This window comes from Sinohyriopsis cumingii, chromosome 13, assembly GCF_028554795.1.
Source record: "Sinohyriopsis cumingii isolate HCF-2022 chromosome 13, ASM2855479v2, whole genome shotgun sequence".
In the NCBI taxonomy this organism is placed as follows: domain Eukaryota; kingdom Metazoa; phylum Mollusca; class Bivalvia; order Unionida; family Unionidae; genus Sinohyriopsis; species Sinohyriopsis cumingii.
Genome location: NC_142973.1, coordinates 28,960,358 through 28,981,535, shown reverse-complemented (window position 1 = coordinate 28,981,535; position 21,178 = coordinate 28,960,358). Strand labels below are relative to the sequence as shown.

General features: G+C 32.8%; 1 protein-coding gene across 1 annotated transcript in view; it reads right to left on the bottom strand.

Moving 5' to 3' along the window:
• Positions 1-17,362: 17,362 nt before the first annotated feature.
• Positions 17,363-21,178, bottom strand: part of LOC149785115 (uncharacterized) — a 37,014-nt gene continuing 33,198 nt past the window's right edge. Inside the window, exons 3-4 of the mRNA XM_089931185.1 lie at positions 19,367-19,765; positions 17,363-18,924 (exon numbers count right to left, since the gene is read on the bottom strand). Of these exons, the coding sequence (XP_089787311.1) occupies positions 18,476-18,924; positions 19,367-19,765 (848 nt within the window). The 3' untranslated portion in view covers positions 17,363-18,475. The remainder of the gene's footprint in view (positions 18,925-19,366; positions 19,766-21,178) is intronic.

Genomic DNA, 21,178 nt, shown 5'->3' with positions numbered 1-21,178 from the left:
CTGATCTTCTGCACGTGTTCAGCACTTTTTTATGGAGGAAGTTCGATCCCACTCATCCATTTTATTCGTTTAATACCTCGTTGTTAGAATATATATTTAACCTATTTACAGGCAGTTATTTTGGTTAAAAATTTTCTTGCTCGTGTTTACTTTTTTAAAAACATTTTCACGCAAAAATTGGTACGGTTGTAATAAAACAGTACATGTTAAAACACCGAAAATGATATTATTTACATGTATTCTATAACCTGAATTCCGGTATGTGTTGTAATATGAAATTTTTATGCTTATTATGTCTAACGGTTCTTATGTGACGAATAATTCAATGTTTTTCTTGTATCAACATGAAGATGAGTTATAGTTAAAGTCTGTATTTAAAGTTGAGAACACTTCAGGTGAGTTTATATTTTATCAACTCTATATATTGATTTTGGTATTGGTTGTGGGACAGCATAAAATCCAACACTGTCTCATGAACGGAAATATGAAGATTTACGTCAGTCATTATTGGTATGTACTGTATGCTAATAAGTTTTAAATAGTTCTGTATCAAGGTTCCAAATGCATGTTTTAATCTATTAATTACACAGTGTAGTCAACACATAGGAGCATACTTCTTTCTTACAAAAGACAGTATTGCATTTTTCTTTGTGGACTAGTGGATAGAACTTTATAATAAATATTATCCGATCACCCTATACCCGCATTATTGTATTCTGGATTCAGCTCGTGCTGTTTTCATTAAATGTATATTTAACAAAGTCATATGCCACTGAGCTTAATTTCAATATATGCCAGTGTGCCTAATTTCAATGTATGTTAATGTGCTTAATTTCAATATATGCCAATGTACTTAATTTCAATATATGCCAATGTGCTTAATTTCACTGTATGTCAACGTGCTTAATTTCGATATATGCCAATGTGCTTAATTTCAATATATGCCAATGTACTTAATTTCAAAATAGGCCAATGTGCTTAATTTCAATATATGCCAATGTACTTAATTTCAGTATATGCCAATGTACTTAATTTCAGTATATGCCAATGTACTTAATTTCAAAATATGCCAATGTACTTAATTTCAAAATATGCCAATGTGCTTAATTTCAATATATGTCGATGTGCTTAATTTCAATAGATGCCATTGTGCTTAATTTCAATATTTATTGTTTACAGTTAAATAGAATTTTTATCCAAAATTAGAAATGAAGAACATATTCACATCCTTAACCCATTATTTCGTTTGAATTTATTCTTTTTCCGGAAGTTGCAAAGCTCATATATATTGTACTGTGCAACTTATTATCCAATGTGTATTTTTAACTTATTTTAAAATTTGGGGCAAAACTTTTAATTTGCGAATTTCGTTATTAAATAGTTTGGAATTTATTATTATTATTATTATTATTATTATTATTTCATCTCAACGTTACAAAATACCATGCTCATTAGTCGCAGGAAACTAGAAGGCAACCATGTAATTTGTTTGATTGAATCAGACTTACGTTCCAAGGTGAACCTGTGCATGTGGCCTTCTGTTTTCGGTGTTATTTATAACACGGGAACTTCATAGTTATTTTAAAAATGCATATATTTTGTTTAAGATAAAGGAGGAGGTTACCGGATATTACAACGTATAGGTCATTATCATTATATTAAAACATATTTTGCCCGATGTTATAATGGTATATATACAGTATAGCTAACTTCTACTTCCCTAGTCGGTTTAATGTTAAAATAGCCAATTTACAATTAGGCCTGAAGATACCACATATATCATATTACCGAAACATATTGTAGAGCAGTTTAACACGTGGTGTTGATTAGTAGCCGGTTTCGTCATGTAAACACATATCTAATATAATCTTTATTTATTAAACTGTATAGCATTTAAAACGGACTTATATAAATCATTACAGAGGTCATATGGGGAAGGATACCCGAGCTTTAAAAGGTATTCTACGCCACATGAACGAGGGCCAAAATATTTTTTAATGTTCCTCGCCATCCAATCATCCCCATGGGAGGGAGATATGTTATTACAGAGCCAAACCAGACCACCAGACCAGTTTTATATGTTGATACCATGACCTTAACTGCTACATTTTATGCAAAGCCATTTCGACTCTCTCTCCCTCTCTCTCCTTCTCTCTCAACGTTAAACTATAGGGAATAGTTATAAAACATATAAGAAAGATGTACCAGTTAGAATATGAAAAGGGAGAAAGTTCTTTCGCACGGATACAATCGTTGAACAATATCATATACATTGAATTCTTTATTCTTTACAAGAAATTAGATTAGATATAATTTTATATTCTTATAAGCATAAAACTTAGGTTTATAGTAATACGAGCTATTGAACAACTAATTTATAAGACGGCCTCATTCAGATGGTCATCAGCCTAATTTTGATGGTCATATAAAGGAGCTTAATAATAATGAATATATGATGATGATAATGATGATGTTGATGATGATGATAATAATAATAATAATAATAATAATAATAATAATAATAATAATAATGTTAATGATGATGATGAAGATAATAATAATAATAAAAATAATAATAATAATAATAGAAATAATAATAATAACAATAACAATAATACAAATAAAATAATAATATTAATAATGGAAACCGTTTAGCATAAAGTACAAGGAGGGTATTTCAAGTGAATCATATACCCTATACACTCTACATTTTGCCTAAGGGCATTTCATACTTTGTCTTATTATTTTAGTTTGATTATTTTATAGGAAGTTATTTTACTTAACTGTTATTTATCTATCTATCTATCTATCTATCTATCTATCTATCTATCTATCTATATATATATATATATATATATATATATATATATATATATATATATATATATATATATATATATATATATATATATATAGAGAGAGAGAGAGAGAGAGAGAGAGAGAGAGAGAGAGAGAGAGAGGAGTTAATTTGTTGTATGATTGCAGATTATAAGGGCCATTCAGTAAAAATAATATGTAAAGGACCTCCCCTTGTTGGCAAGCTGAAATGATCTGGAAAAGGATATTTGACACTCATTCTGGTTCTGAAATTGTGTCTTAGTCTTTTTATATAAGCAATGTTTACCTGAGAATTAATGATTCCTTCTTAAACACAAGTCTTAGTAGAATCAGTTTTTGTTGGGTAGAGTTAAAATTTGAGAGGATTTATAAATTTAAAATATTTATCAGAATTACAAGGTTTTCATAAATTTTTGGACTAAGTAACTAGTTTGGAATTACTGTGAATTCATTTAGAGTCATTTTGGATTATACCGTTGTGATTCATCAAGACTGCTAGTACATCAAACTATGTTAGATTATTGGTACATTAGCACAATATATTGAACTTCATTTGGAATACCAATGGAACTCCTGCAGAATATTCGATACTTCTGGACTTGAGATTAATTTGTTTTAGTGCTATGTAGGATTTTATTCAAGATACTGTAAATTATTTTTAATTTTTCACTTTGTATTCATTGGAAATAAATTATTTATTAAATGTTCCGAACACGTTGGTTTTCGCTTTTTTCTATTACCTCAAATATGACCATCTTTCCAAAAACACTTGTCTCATGGGGGAATGAAGACACACTTTCCATATTGTTTAGATAACAAAATCATAGACTAAATACTGTATTATCCCTCGTGTTCTGGCACAAGTAAAGCATATGTGTCTCTCATGCAATATCATTTGTCAGTAGTTGGCTTCATATCTACCTGTTACCTAACCCAATCTTTTCTGTAATTGCTTCCTCCATTTCGCTCCACTTTCTTCTTTGGAATACTTAGGTTGCCAAGACAATATATGCCGCTCCGCTATCTGGTTGGATGCAACTAAAAGAAACAGATCCAATCAAATTATTCGTTACATTTACCTAGGAAATAATTGCTGCAGTCTCTGTAGACAACAACACATGTCGCATATAATTTCCTCTTTTAAATCTTTCATACACACTTTTCTTTCGAAAAGAGATATGTGGACATCATGGAAGTCAACGTATTGAAAACGTTAAAAGTCAAGTAACGACCTCTCAGAATGGCCAGTCGAGTTCTCTTGCTGAGGACCATGGGTCTTAATGCACAGGAAGGCACGTGTTCAAAATATTATTTTGGCTAGAGACATGTGCCAAGGGTTGATGTTGAACGAAATGGATGTAAATGACCCTTGCATGTATAGCACAAAGTTTTATATTTCTTAACACCCAATCACCACCATGTTTGGGATACATATAAGTATTGTGCTCGTCATTAATCATTCTGAACGAGACACTATACGTTGTAAGCAAGATATCTAAGAGCTGTCAATCCAAACTAAACCAATTTAGTATGTAGATACCTTCAAATTGTTTCCAAACCTGACTTAGCTCCGGTGACTGAACTTATTTTTCAAATTTTAAAACACATTTTAGAACTTTTTGTCCCAGAATTGTAGCAAAATTCTGGTAAGAAAGAAAAGGAAATAAATTACTTGAGGTAAAAAAAAGAAGAAATTTAGCAGACATATTCGTGATTTAATATTTGTTTAAAAAGCTGATTAGAATTTCAGAAAACTTAAGTCATTTTTCATCCTTTGCTTATTTGTATGTAAACAAAATTAAGCGAACATGAGGCGAGGTAGACAAATACAATTCAGTATGCATGTTTGTAATATATTTATAACATTTTAAAATAAATATCGCATTTTTTCCAATGTTATTCATTTTTGGTCATTACAAAAGTTTGGAGATATCTTGATAAAAGTGAATATCGAGTCCATTTCAAGGATATTAACTAGTGACATGGAAAATCTGTCTAAGGTCATTAAAACCAAGATTGGTCCAATAATAGCAGAAATATATTTGGCATATCACATCTTCGACTTATAGGAAAACATATTGCCTTACATGTCCTAAACCTTAGACTTTTTAAAACGAAATAATTATAATTAAATTAACTTTTCACTTTTGTTTCTATTCTTCTGTCCGTTGTAGCATATGGTATTTATCATCATCGATGGTGATGGGTGCATACGTTATTTTTATTATTTAGAAAAGAAATCCTTTCGATTTTAATAGTATAAATTCTATACAATTGAAACCATGACAGATGAATGCTAAACACCTTGAGTGATTGGAATAATCTTGCTTTTTCGGTTGCTCTTGTATCGTATGTTCCATTTTCCTGCATTTTAGTTTAAGTTTTGATACGGTAAATCTGACGAACTAATAAAAGATCATGTCATGTTTGCGTTTCCCAGACGATATTGGTCGTTAAGCTACGGGCTGAAGTAGTCAAGGCTGGCGATACGTTTGCTGATCAATTGTTCCCATCTTCGATCCGATTTCATGAGTTTGTTCATCGACATTACGCATATATAGCGCAGATTATAAAAAGTACCGAATACACGCGTGTTAATTCAGCTGCTGCAGACAAGACTATAATTATGTCTTTGGTTTATTGATTCAAAACAAGATTTCTTTTGCAGGATACCACGATCTTAAGACAGATTTTTGATGTATATGTCTCTGAGGAAGCTCGGATTAAATTTATCCAGAGTCTTCTAATCCTAAGTTTACACTGTGCAGTTGTCAAGTAAAGTATTTATTATTGCCAGTGTTGAAAAGAATCAGTAGAAACTGGTAGTTGTGCAATAGTTTCAGGCATAAGCCAGATTTTATTCGTTTGAGAATGGCAGATGGACTAGTTCTCCGACATGCTTATGTAGACACACATTTTCCTTTATTTGAGTTTTAAAGTTCAAACAGTGAACATTGCCATACAGTTCGAATCTAATTGCTCTTTTCGATAACTGCGTGACATGTTAATAGACACTTTTCACTCTTGCTAAGTGTTAATGATTGGCCGTCTTTTGCAATTGTCACAGCTTGTTCCATATATGACAATGGAATATCAATCAAGGAAGACGAACTCATTTTCAGCTATTTTTAACCCTTTCCATAACCCTGAATTTGAAATGTTATTACACGGATATATTTCAATAAACAGATTTTAAAGCTCTCTTTATAACTATTTTTTGAACCCATCATAACAAAGTATGTTGCATATTTTGCATTTGAATGAAATTACCCTAATTGGCCGTTCCATATCCCTACAAAAAGATAAACATTAAGTTGATTTAGAAACGTTCCATTATGTGCGTACCAAATCATTGGGCAGCAAAATTACTTGCCTAAAGATCGATTGTTATATCAGGAAAATGGATTTTCATTTAATAGTTGCAATGAAAACTGTGTTTCCCTTTTCGTTATTTCACAATACTTAATCGATAATAATAAACAAAGACCTGGTATACATATTAACCACTGATCCTAATTTTATTTTCTCTTTCTTCATATATATATATATATATATATATATATATATATATATATATATATATATATATATATATATATATATATATATATATATATATATATATATATATATATATATTAACAATGAGCGGACTTTTGCAAACCGATGAGTTATAATTCATGCCAGTTCGATTCTTTCTTTCCAGCAAATTAACTGAGATAATATTAAAATGTTTTATTCAGTGGATATATTGTTAAAGCCTACAATGGTAAATGCATGGATTCTCAGAGGTGGTTGTGATGTGAGATCTCCAGTCCTATGGGTGTCTTGGTGATCGTTATCTAGGAGATGATCGACGACGGTGTTATTACCAGGATCGATTCATTAATAACATAAAATATGAAATTAATGGATGGAATATCATAGATCAAAACAAAGATATAGAGATACACGATCCCCTGTAGGTAAATCATAACAATTTAATCAATTGCATAAGCTAAATGAAATTCAACACCACATTTGAATGATTCCTTTCCTCTTAGAAACTGAGTATAAAATGTATGTGAATTTTAATTAGCCTTTATGTTATGCAGATTTAACATTCATTTTCATATGATCAAGTGACTGATCGAACTCAAACTGCTGTGTTGTCATAATCACCTGGTTGCTTCCGGTCCAATCACTGTTGTTCGGCGTTGTCGTATTAAGTTTCAGTCCTCTCTGTCTCTGTCTCTCTCACTTTTCCCGTAACCTCTTCGGGTCATTAACGAACCGTCTTGATTGTGGACTGCACTTTTTCCCCTGTTCAGTACAGGTATGGAGGATATTTGCCTTCAAAATGTAGAATCCCCAACCTAAATACGAGACATGTCTTCTGGAATGAAACACTATTCACATTTTCATTTACGCCATATATTGTCTTATCGGAATTCAATAGAACTAAGCTATGGTAAGTTATCAACCTGATTCGATACACAAACAGCCTAATAATATTAATTTATGTCTTTTCTAGGTTCTACTTGCATTCCTGCTGGAACTATAACAGAATACGACCTCTTAGATAAACCATTACACTCCGCTGAAAGCTGTAAATTACGAAATGAATATTTCAATCGACACACGCTTCTAATGCTAACATCATCGATTCTCCCTTGAAAAGAATTTACAAATTAAATACACCAACAAATTAAATGACTTCATTCCTTGCCCTAACTACGTTTCTTGGTAATTAGCGATTCACTCTACGTTTCTTGCTAATTCGCGATTCACTGACATATATTTCCAGACACAGAAAAATCAACTCTTAGCTTACATTATGCATCATTTAAGACAGATAAATTATCACAAGTCATATCATGATAATGCATGAAATTCCTTTGATATATGATTATGTAACATACAAAACCCCATATTCCGAACACATTCAACATCAATGAAATATTATGACATTCTGCATTACATTAATCACTTAGCATTTCAGACCAGGAATGTACGATTCTTTTCTGAACTCAAGGATAATTGAAATATGAATTTAAACGAATAAATTCAACAAATAGTTAAAAGTTACATCAATACATATTGTATGTGATTGACTCAATACCTTTGTGCCTTTCCCAAGACTCTATAAAGTTTAATCTCTATCCAGTTCCGGGGATTTCAAATTTATCCAGACCCACTGTCCTTTGAACAATTCATAATGAGAGAACACTTCTACTCACCGGAGTAAAGAAGTTCTTGCTTCGGCAGAAAAACATGGACTGCCGTCGTTGCATGATATCTAAGCTATACAAATTCGTCTTGGAACACACACACACACACACACACACACACACACACACACACACACGCGCATCCTCGTGTAGCTAAGCCATTCAGGATTGACTGTGTCTAGCAGCCAAAATTTCTAACACTCCCAATGAAGTCTGAATAACTCTCTCTAGACCACATTTATTAAAACCTATTCTGGAAAATATCATTTTATGAGACCTATTTCAAACGACCCAAGATTTCCCAAAATTTTCTCTAGCTTGTCTGAACTCTGTCATTTTCCACTACTTGCCTTTACGTTAACACTGACCTCTTCCATCTGCCTGATCGCTATCGAACGGACTCAAATTAAAATTCACTAATGCCTTCAAACACAGCATATCCCACAATTCGTAAGCAGATGTGTAGCGAGAGCCCAGACGATAAGTCAATCTTAATGACCGCGACAAAATCTACTGCAAAATTTTCTGCAAAAGTTTGCATCATTACAAGGATTTTAGATTTTGCTACAATAAATGAAGAACATAAATAGGTATAAAGTCATACAATCTTTTATTTTGCACGCACAGAACAATTTGGAAGATGTACAAAATTTAGATTACTAGCATGTGTTTTGATAATTCTTATCATTTCTTTCTCAAGTATTTCCACGACAGGCATAACTAACGAAGTTATTGTAACATTTCCTGCGCAGGAGTTAAAAATAATGGAGTATATTCTTGTTGTAAATGAAGGCACGGGTGACATTGAAATTTCTTATTTGTATAATCCTTCAATGATGCTGTTATTAAAGAGTTTTCTCTTGGCATCCTACGTTGACCATTAGGCTTCTGATTAAAATAGCCCATCTTATGACGCGTATGACCGATCAAGAGCTCTTCCAATACATTTCTTGGTCGGGGATTAATCTCAAGTACGGCAACCTAAATTATGTCTTGCGTTGGTCGTTGATACCGAATAAATGATCAACTGACAGCCGCAACGAGGTGATACTAATGTCTTGTGTGCTTGAACTTACTGGAAGCTTTGTATACTGTGTCCGTGTTGATGGTCATTTCAGGTATCCATCTACGGGAATTTTCTGATTCAGTATATGTGATTAACACTGTAATAGTAAGGTGTCAGTATCATTGTTCGTGAAACGATCTTATTGTATGTAATTTGAGGTAATGTACACAATGCAATTGTAAGTAATCTTTCAGTAATTCAATAATGTTGTAATATTTTGGTTTTAAACAATCACACAGGTACCTTTCTGACGAATTAGAATATGATACTGAGGTACAGCTGAATCACTTATATATAACAATGGTGTCAAAGTTCCTCAAACGAAATTGTGTGTGTGTCTATATGTGTGTATGTGTGATTTGAATTTTTAACGTAGCTTTAACCTTTTTCCAGTCATCTCGCTACGATGTCTACATTCTGATAGCTTACAGTGATGTCTATCACTGGGACATTTACCGCAGACATGTATCAGCATTTCCCACCCAAAAGAAACGAAAGAAAAACATAGATAAACGATAGCTTTGCTGTTGCTGATGTAATTTAGACTTGTTGATGCCAATGCAGCCTGTAGCGTTAACTTTTACATTATCATGTAAAATACATCACGTAAATAGTATTTTTGTCGAGCCAACGTTGGTAGGAAGCTTTGCATAGTGGAGAAAGTAGTGGTGTTGTGAGCAGCTTGTTTAGATCTTGGTTAGAATAATCATTTCATTTGCATATTATTCTCAAAATTTCTGAAGTATCTTATCATACTTGACATGATAAAACTAAAAAACTTCATTTGGTTGACGACTGGTTTACTTATTTGAGCTTGGTGTCGTTGTTGTTGTTGTTGTTGTTGTGGGGTTTAACGCCATTTTTCAGCACGATAGGCTATACAAGCTTGGTGTCAAAGACTCATTAAAGAAAATATATTAAGGTGTTGGCTACGTTCTTCATTTGCGTATGTTTCCAAAATATATTGATATAATCATTACATGCTCGAGATTATCACAAAACAAAACTATTTTATCTGCAACACACACACACACACACACACACACACACACACACACACACATACACACACGACCTTTTGACATTGTGGTCAAGGTAAAAAAAAAGCTTTAACGTAATGCTTTAATTTAGTCCTACATGTAGGCCCTCCCATTTTGTTACTTCGACGACTACCAGTATACGAATAAAAAACTAAAACTCTAGGCTGAAAACCTCAAAAGTAATATTTGCAAATAATTAAAGCTATGACCACTTAAAATTTGAATATAATAAAGTTACAGTAATCGAGATAGAATTAATCTCGAAAGCTTCAACAAGCCCTCAGTGTGCTTATGAATATAACATTCCTCATATATATTTCCAGTAACAGCATTAATCAGGCAATACTATAACACAGTTTGAGTGGCATATTGCGACCAGGGACGGCTGCATAATTTTTTTCGAAAGGGGCGGGACATGTGTGGTAGGTTATTGAGTTTTACGTATGTATTACAAAATATGTTTAGAGGTTAAATCGGTGTGGATGGAGGAGCATGTGCCCCCTTCCTTGCCCCATGTGCTGGTGCCCATAACTGCAATATGGTAACGATTCAATAACATTGAATGACCTCACTCAGAGCCTAACAACAGCTCATAGCGTCAGTATTTTACACAATAAAGAAATTAATAAATAAAAGATTTTATTTAGTGTAACTATTGCTTTAACCAAATATTGATACGGACTGACTAATCATTTGATGATGGAACTACTTCACTTTTCTGATATAGAGGCTAAAATAGGTTATGGTATATTTGTGAAACATATTGAGAATCAGGGTTAAAAACAACAACAACAAAATACTCCGCAGTTGTTTGCCAGTAAACAAAGATGTTTGCGAACGTTTTATTTGAAGATAATCTTTATTTTTCTCAAAAAAGTGTTTCCTGACAAATTACCTGCCCTAATTAAAGTTAACAGTTAGCTGCTATATAAGGGGGTATTTATTGCTGACCATTCTAATTACACGAACCCTCAGTTATGCAATAAAAATAGGATCCTAAATAATGCTGCTTTGTACTTTTTGAAACCTCAATTACTACTTTAGTTGCTTGCTTGTTTGCAACATATTCAAACTTTAAATACTAAAGTATATAACAGGGTATACTATTCACGAAGTTAACAAACACTGTACCTTATTCCTGTCCTGCAACTCATTTTAACGCTCTAGTTAATAAAGAAATTCCACTGATATTTGCAGAGATACATATCTGCTATACAGAAGACAATTTTTATCTGTAGTAAAGTCAGCGTGAGATATTTAACGGAAACAGAGTATTACTAGATTGGCACTAAGCCTGGCGTACATAAAATTGTAAATCAGAGCTTTGGAAAACATTCAAAAGCAGATGTGGTACGTGCTTGCAAACAACACTGCAACAGTTGACGACTGTAGAAAATACCAACTGGTGGAATTAGGATTAAACTGACAAGTGAGGAAATAATAGGGATAGACTTAATGTTTTCTACCAGTTTGCCACAGGCTTACAGATAAATATATAGGCCAAATCAAGCATTAGATCTTATGTGATATACACTGTAACTGCAAAATATAACATACGTTACTCAGTCAGTTTAACCTTTTTAACCTTAAAAGACATCATGGAAAACTAATTTAAGGTTATTAAAGTTTGGATAATATATTAAATCGTTACGATCAGATTTCAGGAACATTTTTCAGTTTTAAAAAATAGATTAAAATATAGAAAGCATCATAACGAATTTAGGTAAAGAAAGAGATTACTTTATTACGGTCATAAGTGAACAATAAACTATACCTGTCATGACTGATATCAATATTATTAATATAGTTTTTGATTGCTCGAACAAATAGCTCAGAAATATTTTAATCCTTGTTTAAAATTTTCCGTGAATGAGTCTGTGCAACCATAACTTTGTCCTCCATCAGTTTGACATAATGGACATGTCCCAGAGCCTAATGCTAGAGTTTATTTGCAGTGGTTATATCAAGATTTGCTGCTATTAGCAGACTTCATCGTAGCAATATCTTTGCTTCAAACAATTGGCTCAATTGTAACTTTTCTCTAACTTTTGAGTTTACGTTTGCAATATTTTTTTTTCATGTTTTATCTAAATATGTTGAATGTCCAATGATGTGTCCTGTTTGGCATTTGGTGTTTTGAGACTAGTAGTTACTGTTGAGCTGTTCTTATTTTCATATGTTTCTTTTCTGGCATCTTTCGTTGTGTTTTCTATTTGTCATGCGTTTCAACGCTCGATTTCAAATGTGCTTATTTTGAATTGACTACATCAAGAGCATTTTCATAATCTCTTATCTTTGTTCTTGCAGTGTGAAAGAATGATGCTCTACAGTTAGAGTTCTCCACTTTGACTTTGTTCGTTGTAACCATATGTGAATGTTAGTAACGTCTTCCCACGTCCTATATTATTACGTAAATGTGTTGGTCCACTTCTTCATTTGGATAATACATAACATTCGCCATCTTTACCTCCGTACGCAGTGATAGCATATTTCACTAACATTTTAATTATAACTTCTTTGTACGATTTATTGTTCATAAGATTAAAAGCCATTATTGGATATGTTGCAATCTGTGTAATACATTTGCATAAATCGTTTATTATTTGTCAGATCTATCATGCATATTAGTGTCTCCTTCATCTTTGTCCGGTTACACACTATTTAAATGGATACACAGTTAAAACAAGAATTGGTTTTAGAAGATAAAATTATTAATAATTGAAACAATGAAGACAAATAGTATAAAAAAGAGCTGAAAATAAATATTGCTTATGATATATACTGGAACAACCCCGATACGGTATTATAAATAATACTGCTGATCCGATAAAGTATTATAAATATTACTGCACAAGGTGTGCATTGAAATTTAACTTCCCAAGTCCCCAGTGAGTAATGCCGACATTCTAGATAATGGAACAACTCAACGTCGAATAGATAACAATGCTATCAAATATGAAAATCAATTCAAACAATTTCCTGGACATAAAAGTTCAATTTCGAATTTCAATAGTAAAGCTTCAGTTTAAAACTATCTTGCCACAGTAACTGGCCTTGTTAACCAAATGCCACTTTACAGTTTAATTCGTCACAAAGAGAAAGTATTTGTCAACTACTTGGCCTTCGTACTCATCTGCTACTAATTTCTCTTCCTTCATCCGTCCTTTCTCTTCCTCCTTCTGTATTTCGTGTCTCTTGTGTGCGCCCCGGGAGTTTATTCGGCTTCCTTTGCATTTTTGTTTCTGTCCACCTCTCTACTCCTCCCTTCTTATTCTAACGGTGTCGTCACTACGTACACCCTGTGAATCGCTCAACGCCGACTCTCACGAGCGCCCTTTTGTTTTAACTAGTTAAGTCTCGGAGTGGCTTGTAGCAAGAATTCACTCGTCAGCATAATCATTCCCCTCTACTTCAGACAACACGTTTCTACCCTTCGAAAATTAACAGCGCACATGTTTATGTTAATATCTATGTTTGTTGCAAAATATATACCCAACGAATTCTTTTAAAAGCCCACAAAAAACATCAACAATGGTAACTTCACAAAAAATGAATGGTCCATGTACTGTTTAACCTGAAAACGATTTGGATAACCTTTATAATAAAATAAAATAAAAAGCAAGCATATAGAAAAAGAATATAAGGCAAGAAGGAGTAAAATCAAAATATATAAATTCCAAGAATCAAAATAAAAAACTCTATAGGCCTTATTGCTTATTACGTGGAGGAACAATTAGTTTTAGGTTTTATTTTACGGAAAACACCCTTTGTCTATTTGTCAGTAGCAATATAAATATACCATTAGAACGATTTACAAAATTTGAATTAAATAAAACAGGAGATCGTCAGAAAAATTCTAATCCTGAAATGCACTGAAATTTCTCCTTAATTTTCTACCGTAATAGATAAGACACATAAAAGACTTGATTAACACAATTTATCATGCAGTTCTTAACTCAGGTCTTATAGTCAGTTACAGTATTATTAGATCAAGGCTGCCAAAGTCTGCATTCGACACACCATCAGAAATTTACAGCATGATTAGAAAAAGTCTGGCAAAGTTTTCAATAGGCACACCATCTAACGTGGAAGTTGCAATATAAAGCTGATACAGTCAATATTATTAAGCTAGTTTACAATTAACTACATTATAGTGTTTAGCCTCTTCAAAGATAAATCAAGTCATTTAAGGTAAATAAATCAAGATCAAAACTATGTTATCTAATGCGAAATTGTCCGATGCCTTATTGAACACAAAGACAGAATGCTCTAATTTAATTGTAATACACATATCCTTCACTCTTTCCAGATCTTTTACTTTTGCAAATCAAGGTTCTGAGAAGAAGAAAAAAACATATACGCGAAGAAAGTATGCAGTCATTAACTTTTCAGAAAATAAAATCTTGGCATTTTTGATAGTTTTGTCACAAGAGACTAATTATTTAAAAAGCAACTCAAATTCAAACTTTATAATACTTTGGGGATGACAAACTGAACTTGTACCTTTTAGACGGTTATGGGAATTGTCGCTTTTGGATAGCAAGCAGGATTTTTTCTCTCTTTTGGATGGTATTTTTTTTTTGTACCTTTAGGCTGATAAACGCGTTGTGAATTTTTCTGATTTAAACGGGGTTTTTACCATTAGGTATAATTTTGTAACCTGTTCACTAGCCGTCTTGAAGGCTATCACCTAAAAGTTCTTTAAAGACAGTATAATATCTCAAAATTACCGAATCAATCCAAAAGTAATTCGTGGAACTAGTCACAGCGTCTAGCGGGCGTAAGCGTCCACGGGCTATTACAGGCATTAAGCTTCTTTCCATTATATGCATTTTGTAATCTCCAGAATATTATATGGGCGATTATGAAATTAAATATATGAAACTAATGGACAAGTTTCATAAACTGTATTTCAATTGAGCAAATCTATATGATTCAAAACAATTGCGAAATAATCCGATGAAATGGCTTTAAAGTACTCTGGATGTCTTGGACATTACGTCTTTTACAACTTTCTGACGTAGTGTGTGACGTCATAAAGTGCCTTTTCAGCTTGTATTATACAGAGCAAAAATATAAAAGTTAATCACATAGTAAGTACAATTTACATATATTGTATACAGTTTAATATTTTGATGTAAGAACATGTTAACATATCAATATATATGAAACTGATTTTTTTCAAATCAGTCTGTGATATTCTTGACCAATATTCTATTAAAAGTTTCCTAATCCAGCCTCCTAGAACATTTTGTTTTTACTACTTCTTTCAACATTTTGTCGCCTATTTTCCAATCGGTTGCACAAGGGAACTGTAACAAAATGGTCACGTTTGTCTGCAAATGGCCAATTAAAACTACAGGGGCTCGTTACGTCATACATAGCATATCATGCGCTTACCGATAGCCTAATTCACCCCACCCCAAAACAAGAACAACAAGAAACAGAACCTATAGTATTGGTCAATTTATGGAGTTAGTAGCCGGGAGGGGTGGGTGGTATATCTATAACATGGAATCCGTCATAAAAACAAGCGTTGTTTAAATATTAACTTAAGGAATAAATAAACACACCTCTGTTCACAGATGAATGTAGACATAAACCGGTGTCCCAAAGGACAGAAATGTATCAAACGACATCATTTTTACACGGTAAAATAGCTCAAATGAGCTCATGTTTCGTATTATGTGATGCAATCCCTAGTTTAAATAAAAATGGTCTATGTCTACCATATTTTGCTCTTCCTTATCAAATAATGCAACTATCAGGTCACAAAATACATTACAATAAATCTGGACTTTCTATATTCAGGAATCATCCCATCACACGAATATCCAAACAACTGGAATGCTTTGAAGTGAAACTGACACAATTTTGGTGTGAACATTGAACATCTACTCTAACCCATGTCAGACTATGTGACATCATACGAAATTTCCATAGTGTTGAAAAATGATGTCTGTGTCAAATGTTCTATTTATTCGGAAGGACAGTTGCTCTTTGATTTACAATTTGTAAAATATCTACTTTCGAATGTTAATGGATTTAAAACTGTGTCTGGGGCTATTTTTTTTACTCGCAACAAATAAAACGTGCAGCGTCTACGTTAGAAGGAACTTTATCATTTATTCTTCTTTCTCACCAAACTATTTCCATTGCATGAAAAACGGCGCCAAACAGAATCTCGTTGAACAATGTGCTTTTGCTTGCAAATGCTTGTAAAAGCTGGACATTATTCAACCCGTTTCATAAATTCATTATTAAATCATTACATATTTGAGAAACTCTATTTATTAGTCTATTTGTTCTGATGCATATATTTATTACGTATTTTTAAAGATACTGAAAGTTATAACATACCCAGTTAATCTTACATGGCTGATCTGTCATTCGATGAAGATATTCAATTTTTGTTTCCCTATCGTACACCTAGCCTGGAACATCTTTCACCGCACGAAATATGTATTAATAGTCTGCTTGCAAAATATCAGAAATTATTTATTGATATAAATTTGAAACTATTGTGTCTAACTTCGAAAACGTCTACACAGCCTTTTTTAAATATAAAAATTTAAACAAATTTATAAATATAATTATATTTGGAGTGGGTGGGGTACGCTGTAAAATGTGTCTGGTACAAATGGCAGAATAAGCCGCAAGGGCAGAATGGGTGAACCATTGGTAGCGACATGGCCTTTATAAGCATTCAACAGTACCTACCGCCCATAGTTTCTGGGACATAAACTTGTGTAAAGTGACATCAAACATGACAGAAAGCGTTGAGACCAAGTAATTTGCCTTTGAAACCTTATATTGAAAGCTGAAAACAAAATGCCAGACACATTAAGAAAGAGTCAAGTACTCGTTACCAAATTAAAGTTATAGTTCGAAATGCCTACTCGTTGGGAGAAAATGACATTTATTAGCATTAATGAAAATGGGGTTGGGATGAGCATGTTTTTCTGAAAATTGAGTTTAATCTTCTGAACTTCGATTCTGATACAAGTTTGGTAAAAAAAAAAAAAGAAAACGAAAATTTTCTTTTCCAACGTTAACAAGTTGTCTGTGGCCGACTCACACAGCTTACATGAGATAGTCGAAAAAACAGACAATTTATATCACAATAAACCTAAAAAAGAAACGCCATTAAACTCTTATAATTGCAATTCTTTATAATTGTATCAATTCTTTTTTCCTTTTTTTGCTCTTTTAAAGTTATTTACTATCAACGTTGGAGCCTTTGGGCGTAATCAGTCTCCATCGGTCAATTTGTTATAATCCTTATAATCCTTCCAATCCCTATTTTCATATAACTTTAGTTTTAATTTTATTACATGACGAGTCGCAGTCAACGGACTACTGCAAAGAATGCTAGTCGTCCAAACCATTGGAAGAATGTATGCGATTCAAAACCCAGACTGTACGAGAATAAAGATAATATACCTGGACTGAATGGACACACTTTTTTTTCTTCTTCCAAAAGTTCAATTTATTAGTCTCCACAAAACATGAACACTAGTATTCATTCTTAAAAATAAGTAATATACAATAATAAATTTGGACATTTTGACCCTTTGAAAAAAATAAAAGTATACCCCTGAAATTACACTTGTTATGTGTGAATCAGATGAAACAAAGGATGAGTATATCTAAAATGCAACGTTGAAATGAACACCTATGCCATGGAAATTGTATAATAAGAACCCATATGTACCCCAGTTTTATTTGGCATCAAACTTAATACCAGCCTGTAAATCACTGTTGTTGAGGCCCAATGTGATAACATGCACATGGATGCTAAAATCGCATGGCGCGGAAATCTTGAAAAGCGACGCTGACTAAAATGTATACAAAAATACACCTACCCAAATACGACCCATGAATTTTTAAAAATCTGTCTATGGTGCACGATGCTATCATGCAGATTAGTCTGAAACTTTCTAAAAGATACAAAAAATCATGAACCCTCTTATAGCTGTCAGTTACGACTGATATAATACAATCTTTTCTGTATTATTATTTGTAGCTCTGTGAGAACCAAGAATTGTTTCTCTTTATGTTGTTGTTGTTCTTGTTACTGTTGATGTTATGGATCAAAAACATCAACTCTGTTTTCCAAAACGACTTTGATAAAATCTTCACCTTAATATGGTCTCAAACGCATGACTGCCAGACTTGTTTCCATCTGTTTTAGACCAGCGCTCTAGACCATTGGGATATCAACGTTTAGTATTGGGAAGAAATTGTATTCTCTTTTTGTGGTCGCAGGTGCCGCACGCGCTGTGTATGTTACACTTTATTGGTGACACGGTAATTATTCATCAAACTTCCGACATTTCTATGGAATTATTTTCTTTGCGCCATCTGTTCCTGAATAGCGTGCATCTGATTTTAGCTTTATAATAAAATGCATTGAGTACAAATGCAACAAAAAGTGTCGTTCCGCTTGCATAGTAGCAGCACATGGCAAAAAACATCATTGATGGAGATACATATGCTCTGTTCGCTGTCGCTAACAACAAAGAAAAATAGAGTAAAGACATTAGACACGCCGTTACGCCGGACATGCAGAATACATTGGTACAATCCCACTCATCACGGCTGTTGGGCCTAAAGGTATGTACTGTCATTGATGTACGAAAGTAGAGGATGGCGTAACACGTCAGCAACACGGCATATGGAATAATGAAGGAAACGAAGACATGAAATACAATCCAAACATCCGAATGAAGATTAGGAGAAAACATGTTTATGGAACACAGTCCCAGTTCTGAAAAAAATTAAAACTGATGTATGATTCATGATTAGATGATATCTGTACATGGAGAGGAAAATATGTGCCGATTCACGGTTAAAATGATAGTTTTTGGAGGAAAATTTATCGAAATAAGTAATCAATATTTTAATGCATATACATCAAATTGCAACAAGCGACCTGAGTGGGTCTTATATAGCTCACCTACGAAATTTAGAACTGCTGAAGGAAGCACCCTGCTGTGAAACTCAGTTATGTTCATGTTTATGTAAAGGTAACATATGTACATAGAAATGACCTCAGGTGTGAACAATTCACCTCAGGTGTGAACAATTCACCTCAGGTGTGAACAATTCAACTGCATCTGAGATAAAACTAAAACTGGAAAACTAAACTAAGCTTAAAATCAATATTTTCGATATTTTAAAAGCGAAGATTCCAATTCTCGTTTTCTTACCTTGAATGGGCAAAAAGAGTCGTCTGTATAAATTGAACGAGTCTTCGTCCAAGATGATATTCACGTTATGTCCACTTAAAGCGGTTGGAATTTTGTCAAAAACTCCAAACATAAATTCTGCAAATCTGCCGTTCATGTAGTCGATTCGGAGGTTCTCTAACAAAGTTTCATTTTTCACTTGGAAATAGAATCGGATATTGTCTGTGGAAGCAAATATTCGTCCTATTTGAACGCCATATCCGGAAGTCATTGCCTCGTGTAGTGCGCTTATTGGATCCCTTAGTACTGGTTGATTTGTTGGTGTAATTTGTGCATGTGTACAACTGATACTAAGGTTTGGTGTCGTCTTATTCTCTACTAGCTTTGATGAGTTAGCCTTCGTAACGACCTCAAAATAACCTTGAAATAAAAATATGCGTCGTTAATTTTTAGAGAAATTAGCCTATTTAGAATACTAGCATAATTCATTGCAAAATAATGTAACAATTCTTTTCTGTGTTAAAAACAGTTTTACCAGTTTATTTTCCCCCGTGTATAGGTTGCAGTAGTCGAGGAAACATCCCACTAAAAACCTCACATTTCAGTATAAGTGCACATTACTTTCCAGGGAATAATGGTTAACACTAGTACATAGTATAATATTCTAATTCTAGACCCAAGACAGAATTTAATATTTGCAATGAGAGTGAGAGAGAGAGTATTTATTGTAACATTATCGTCATGTACACATATATACACACATACCAATATACACACATACCAATACATATGTAGACATACATACATACATACATACATACATACGTACATACATGCTCATGCAATATGCCTGTAACTACTTGATTCAAATTCACTTATTACAAGTTTAATACATTAACTATTTTCTTTATTCATTTAACATTATTTACATTCCATTATCATTTTCAATTATTATTTTCTGTTATTATCAATCTCCCAATAAAACAGATAAATAGATTAGGAAACAACTTTAACAATTTAATGTATTAACATCTTTGCAATTACTCTGCTTTGCAAATGTGTATATTATATCATTACTTAGTTTTTCTTTATAATATACCCATCCTTAAAATAAATGAGGCCATACCTCCATCATTGCACACAAGCTTAATTGTATACATGGACATATCTGAACGTAATTAAAATTGTAGTTGTGATTTGAAAATATAGTACGAATCATTCAAAGAGATGTTTATACAGTTGCCATTTGTCATCAAACATTTTCCATTTGTAATAGATATATGCTAATATTTTTCTGACATGGAATAGAACTTCATTTATCTTTTTTAATGGGCAGTATGTTGCTGTTTCATTGTTAAATCTACAATGACAGATATATGAAATCAGTTGCAACAAAAGGAGATTGATCACAGTATCTCTTTTGATTTAGTTTATTATACCAGAATAAATTCTCTTTTTAAAACTTGAAAATTGTGCATATGATTGTACTTACTCCTTATCCACCCAATAAAACTAATAAGTAATGGCTGAGTTTTGGAACTGTTCCAAACTAAATGAGATCAAGTCTCTAAGGAGTCATTACATAAAGAGCTCATGATTGTAGGGACTTCTTCAATTTTTTTTCTCCAAAATGTATTGGATGGTATAAATTCTATGCATTATATAATTTGAAACGAGGAAAGAAAAAGTATTCCTTATAGTCACTCTAATCTTTATACTCATATTCTTGATCCAATTTCAATCCTGATGTTAGCCTTGCAGTATCACCTTTTACCTTTTGATGTTAACATCCCCCTTTTTTAACGAGCAAAGTTACAGCTTTATGTAAAAATG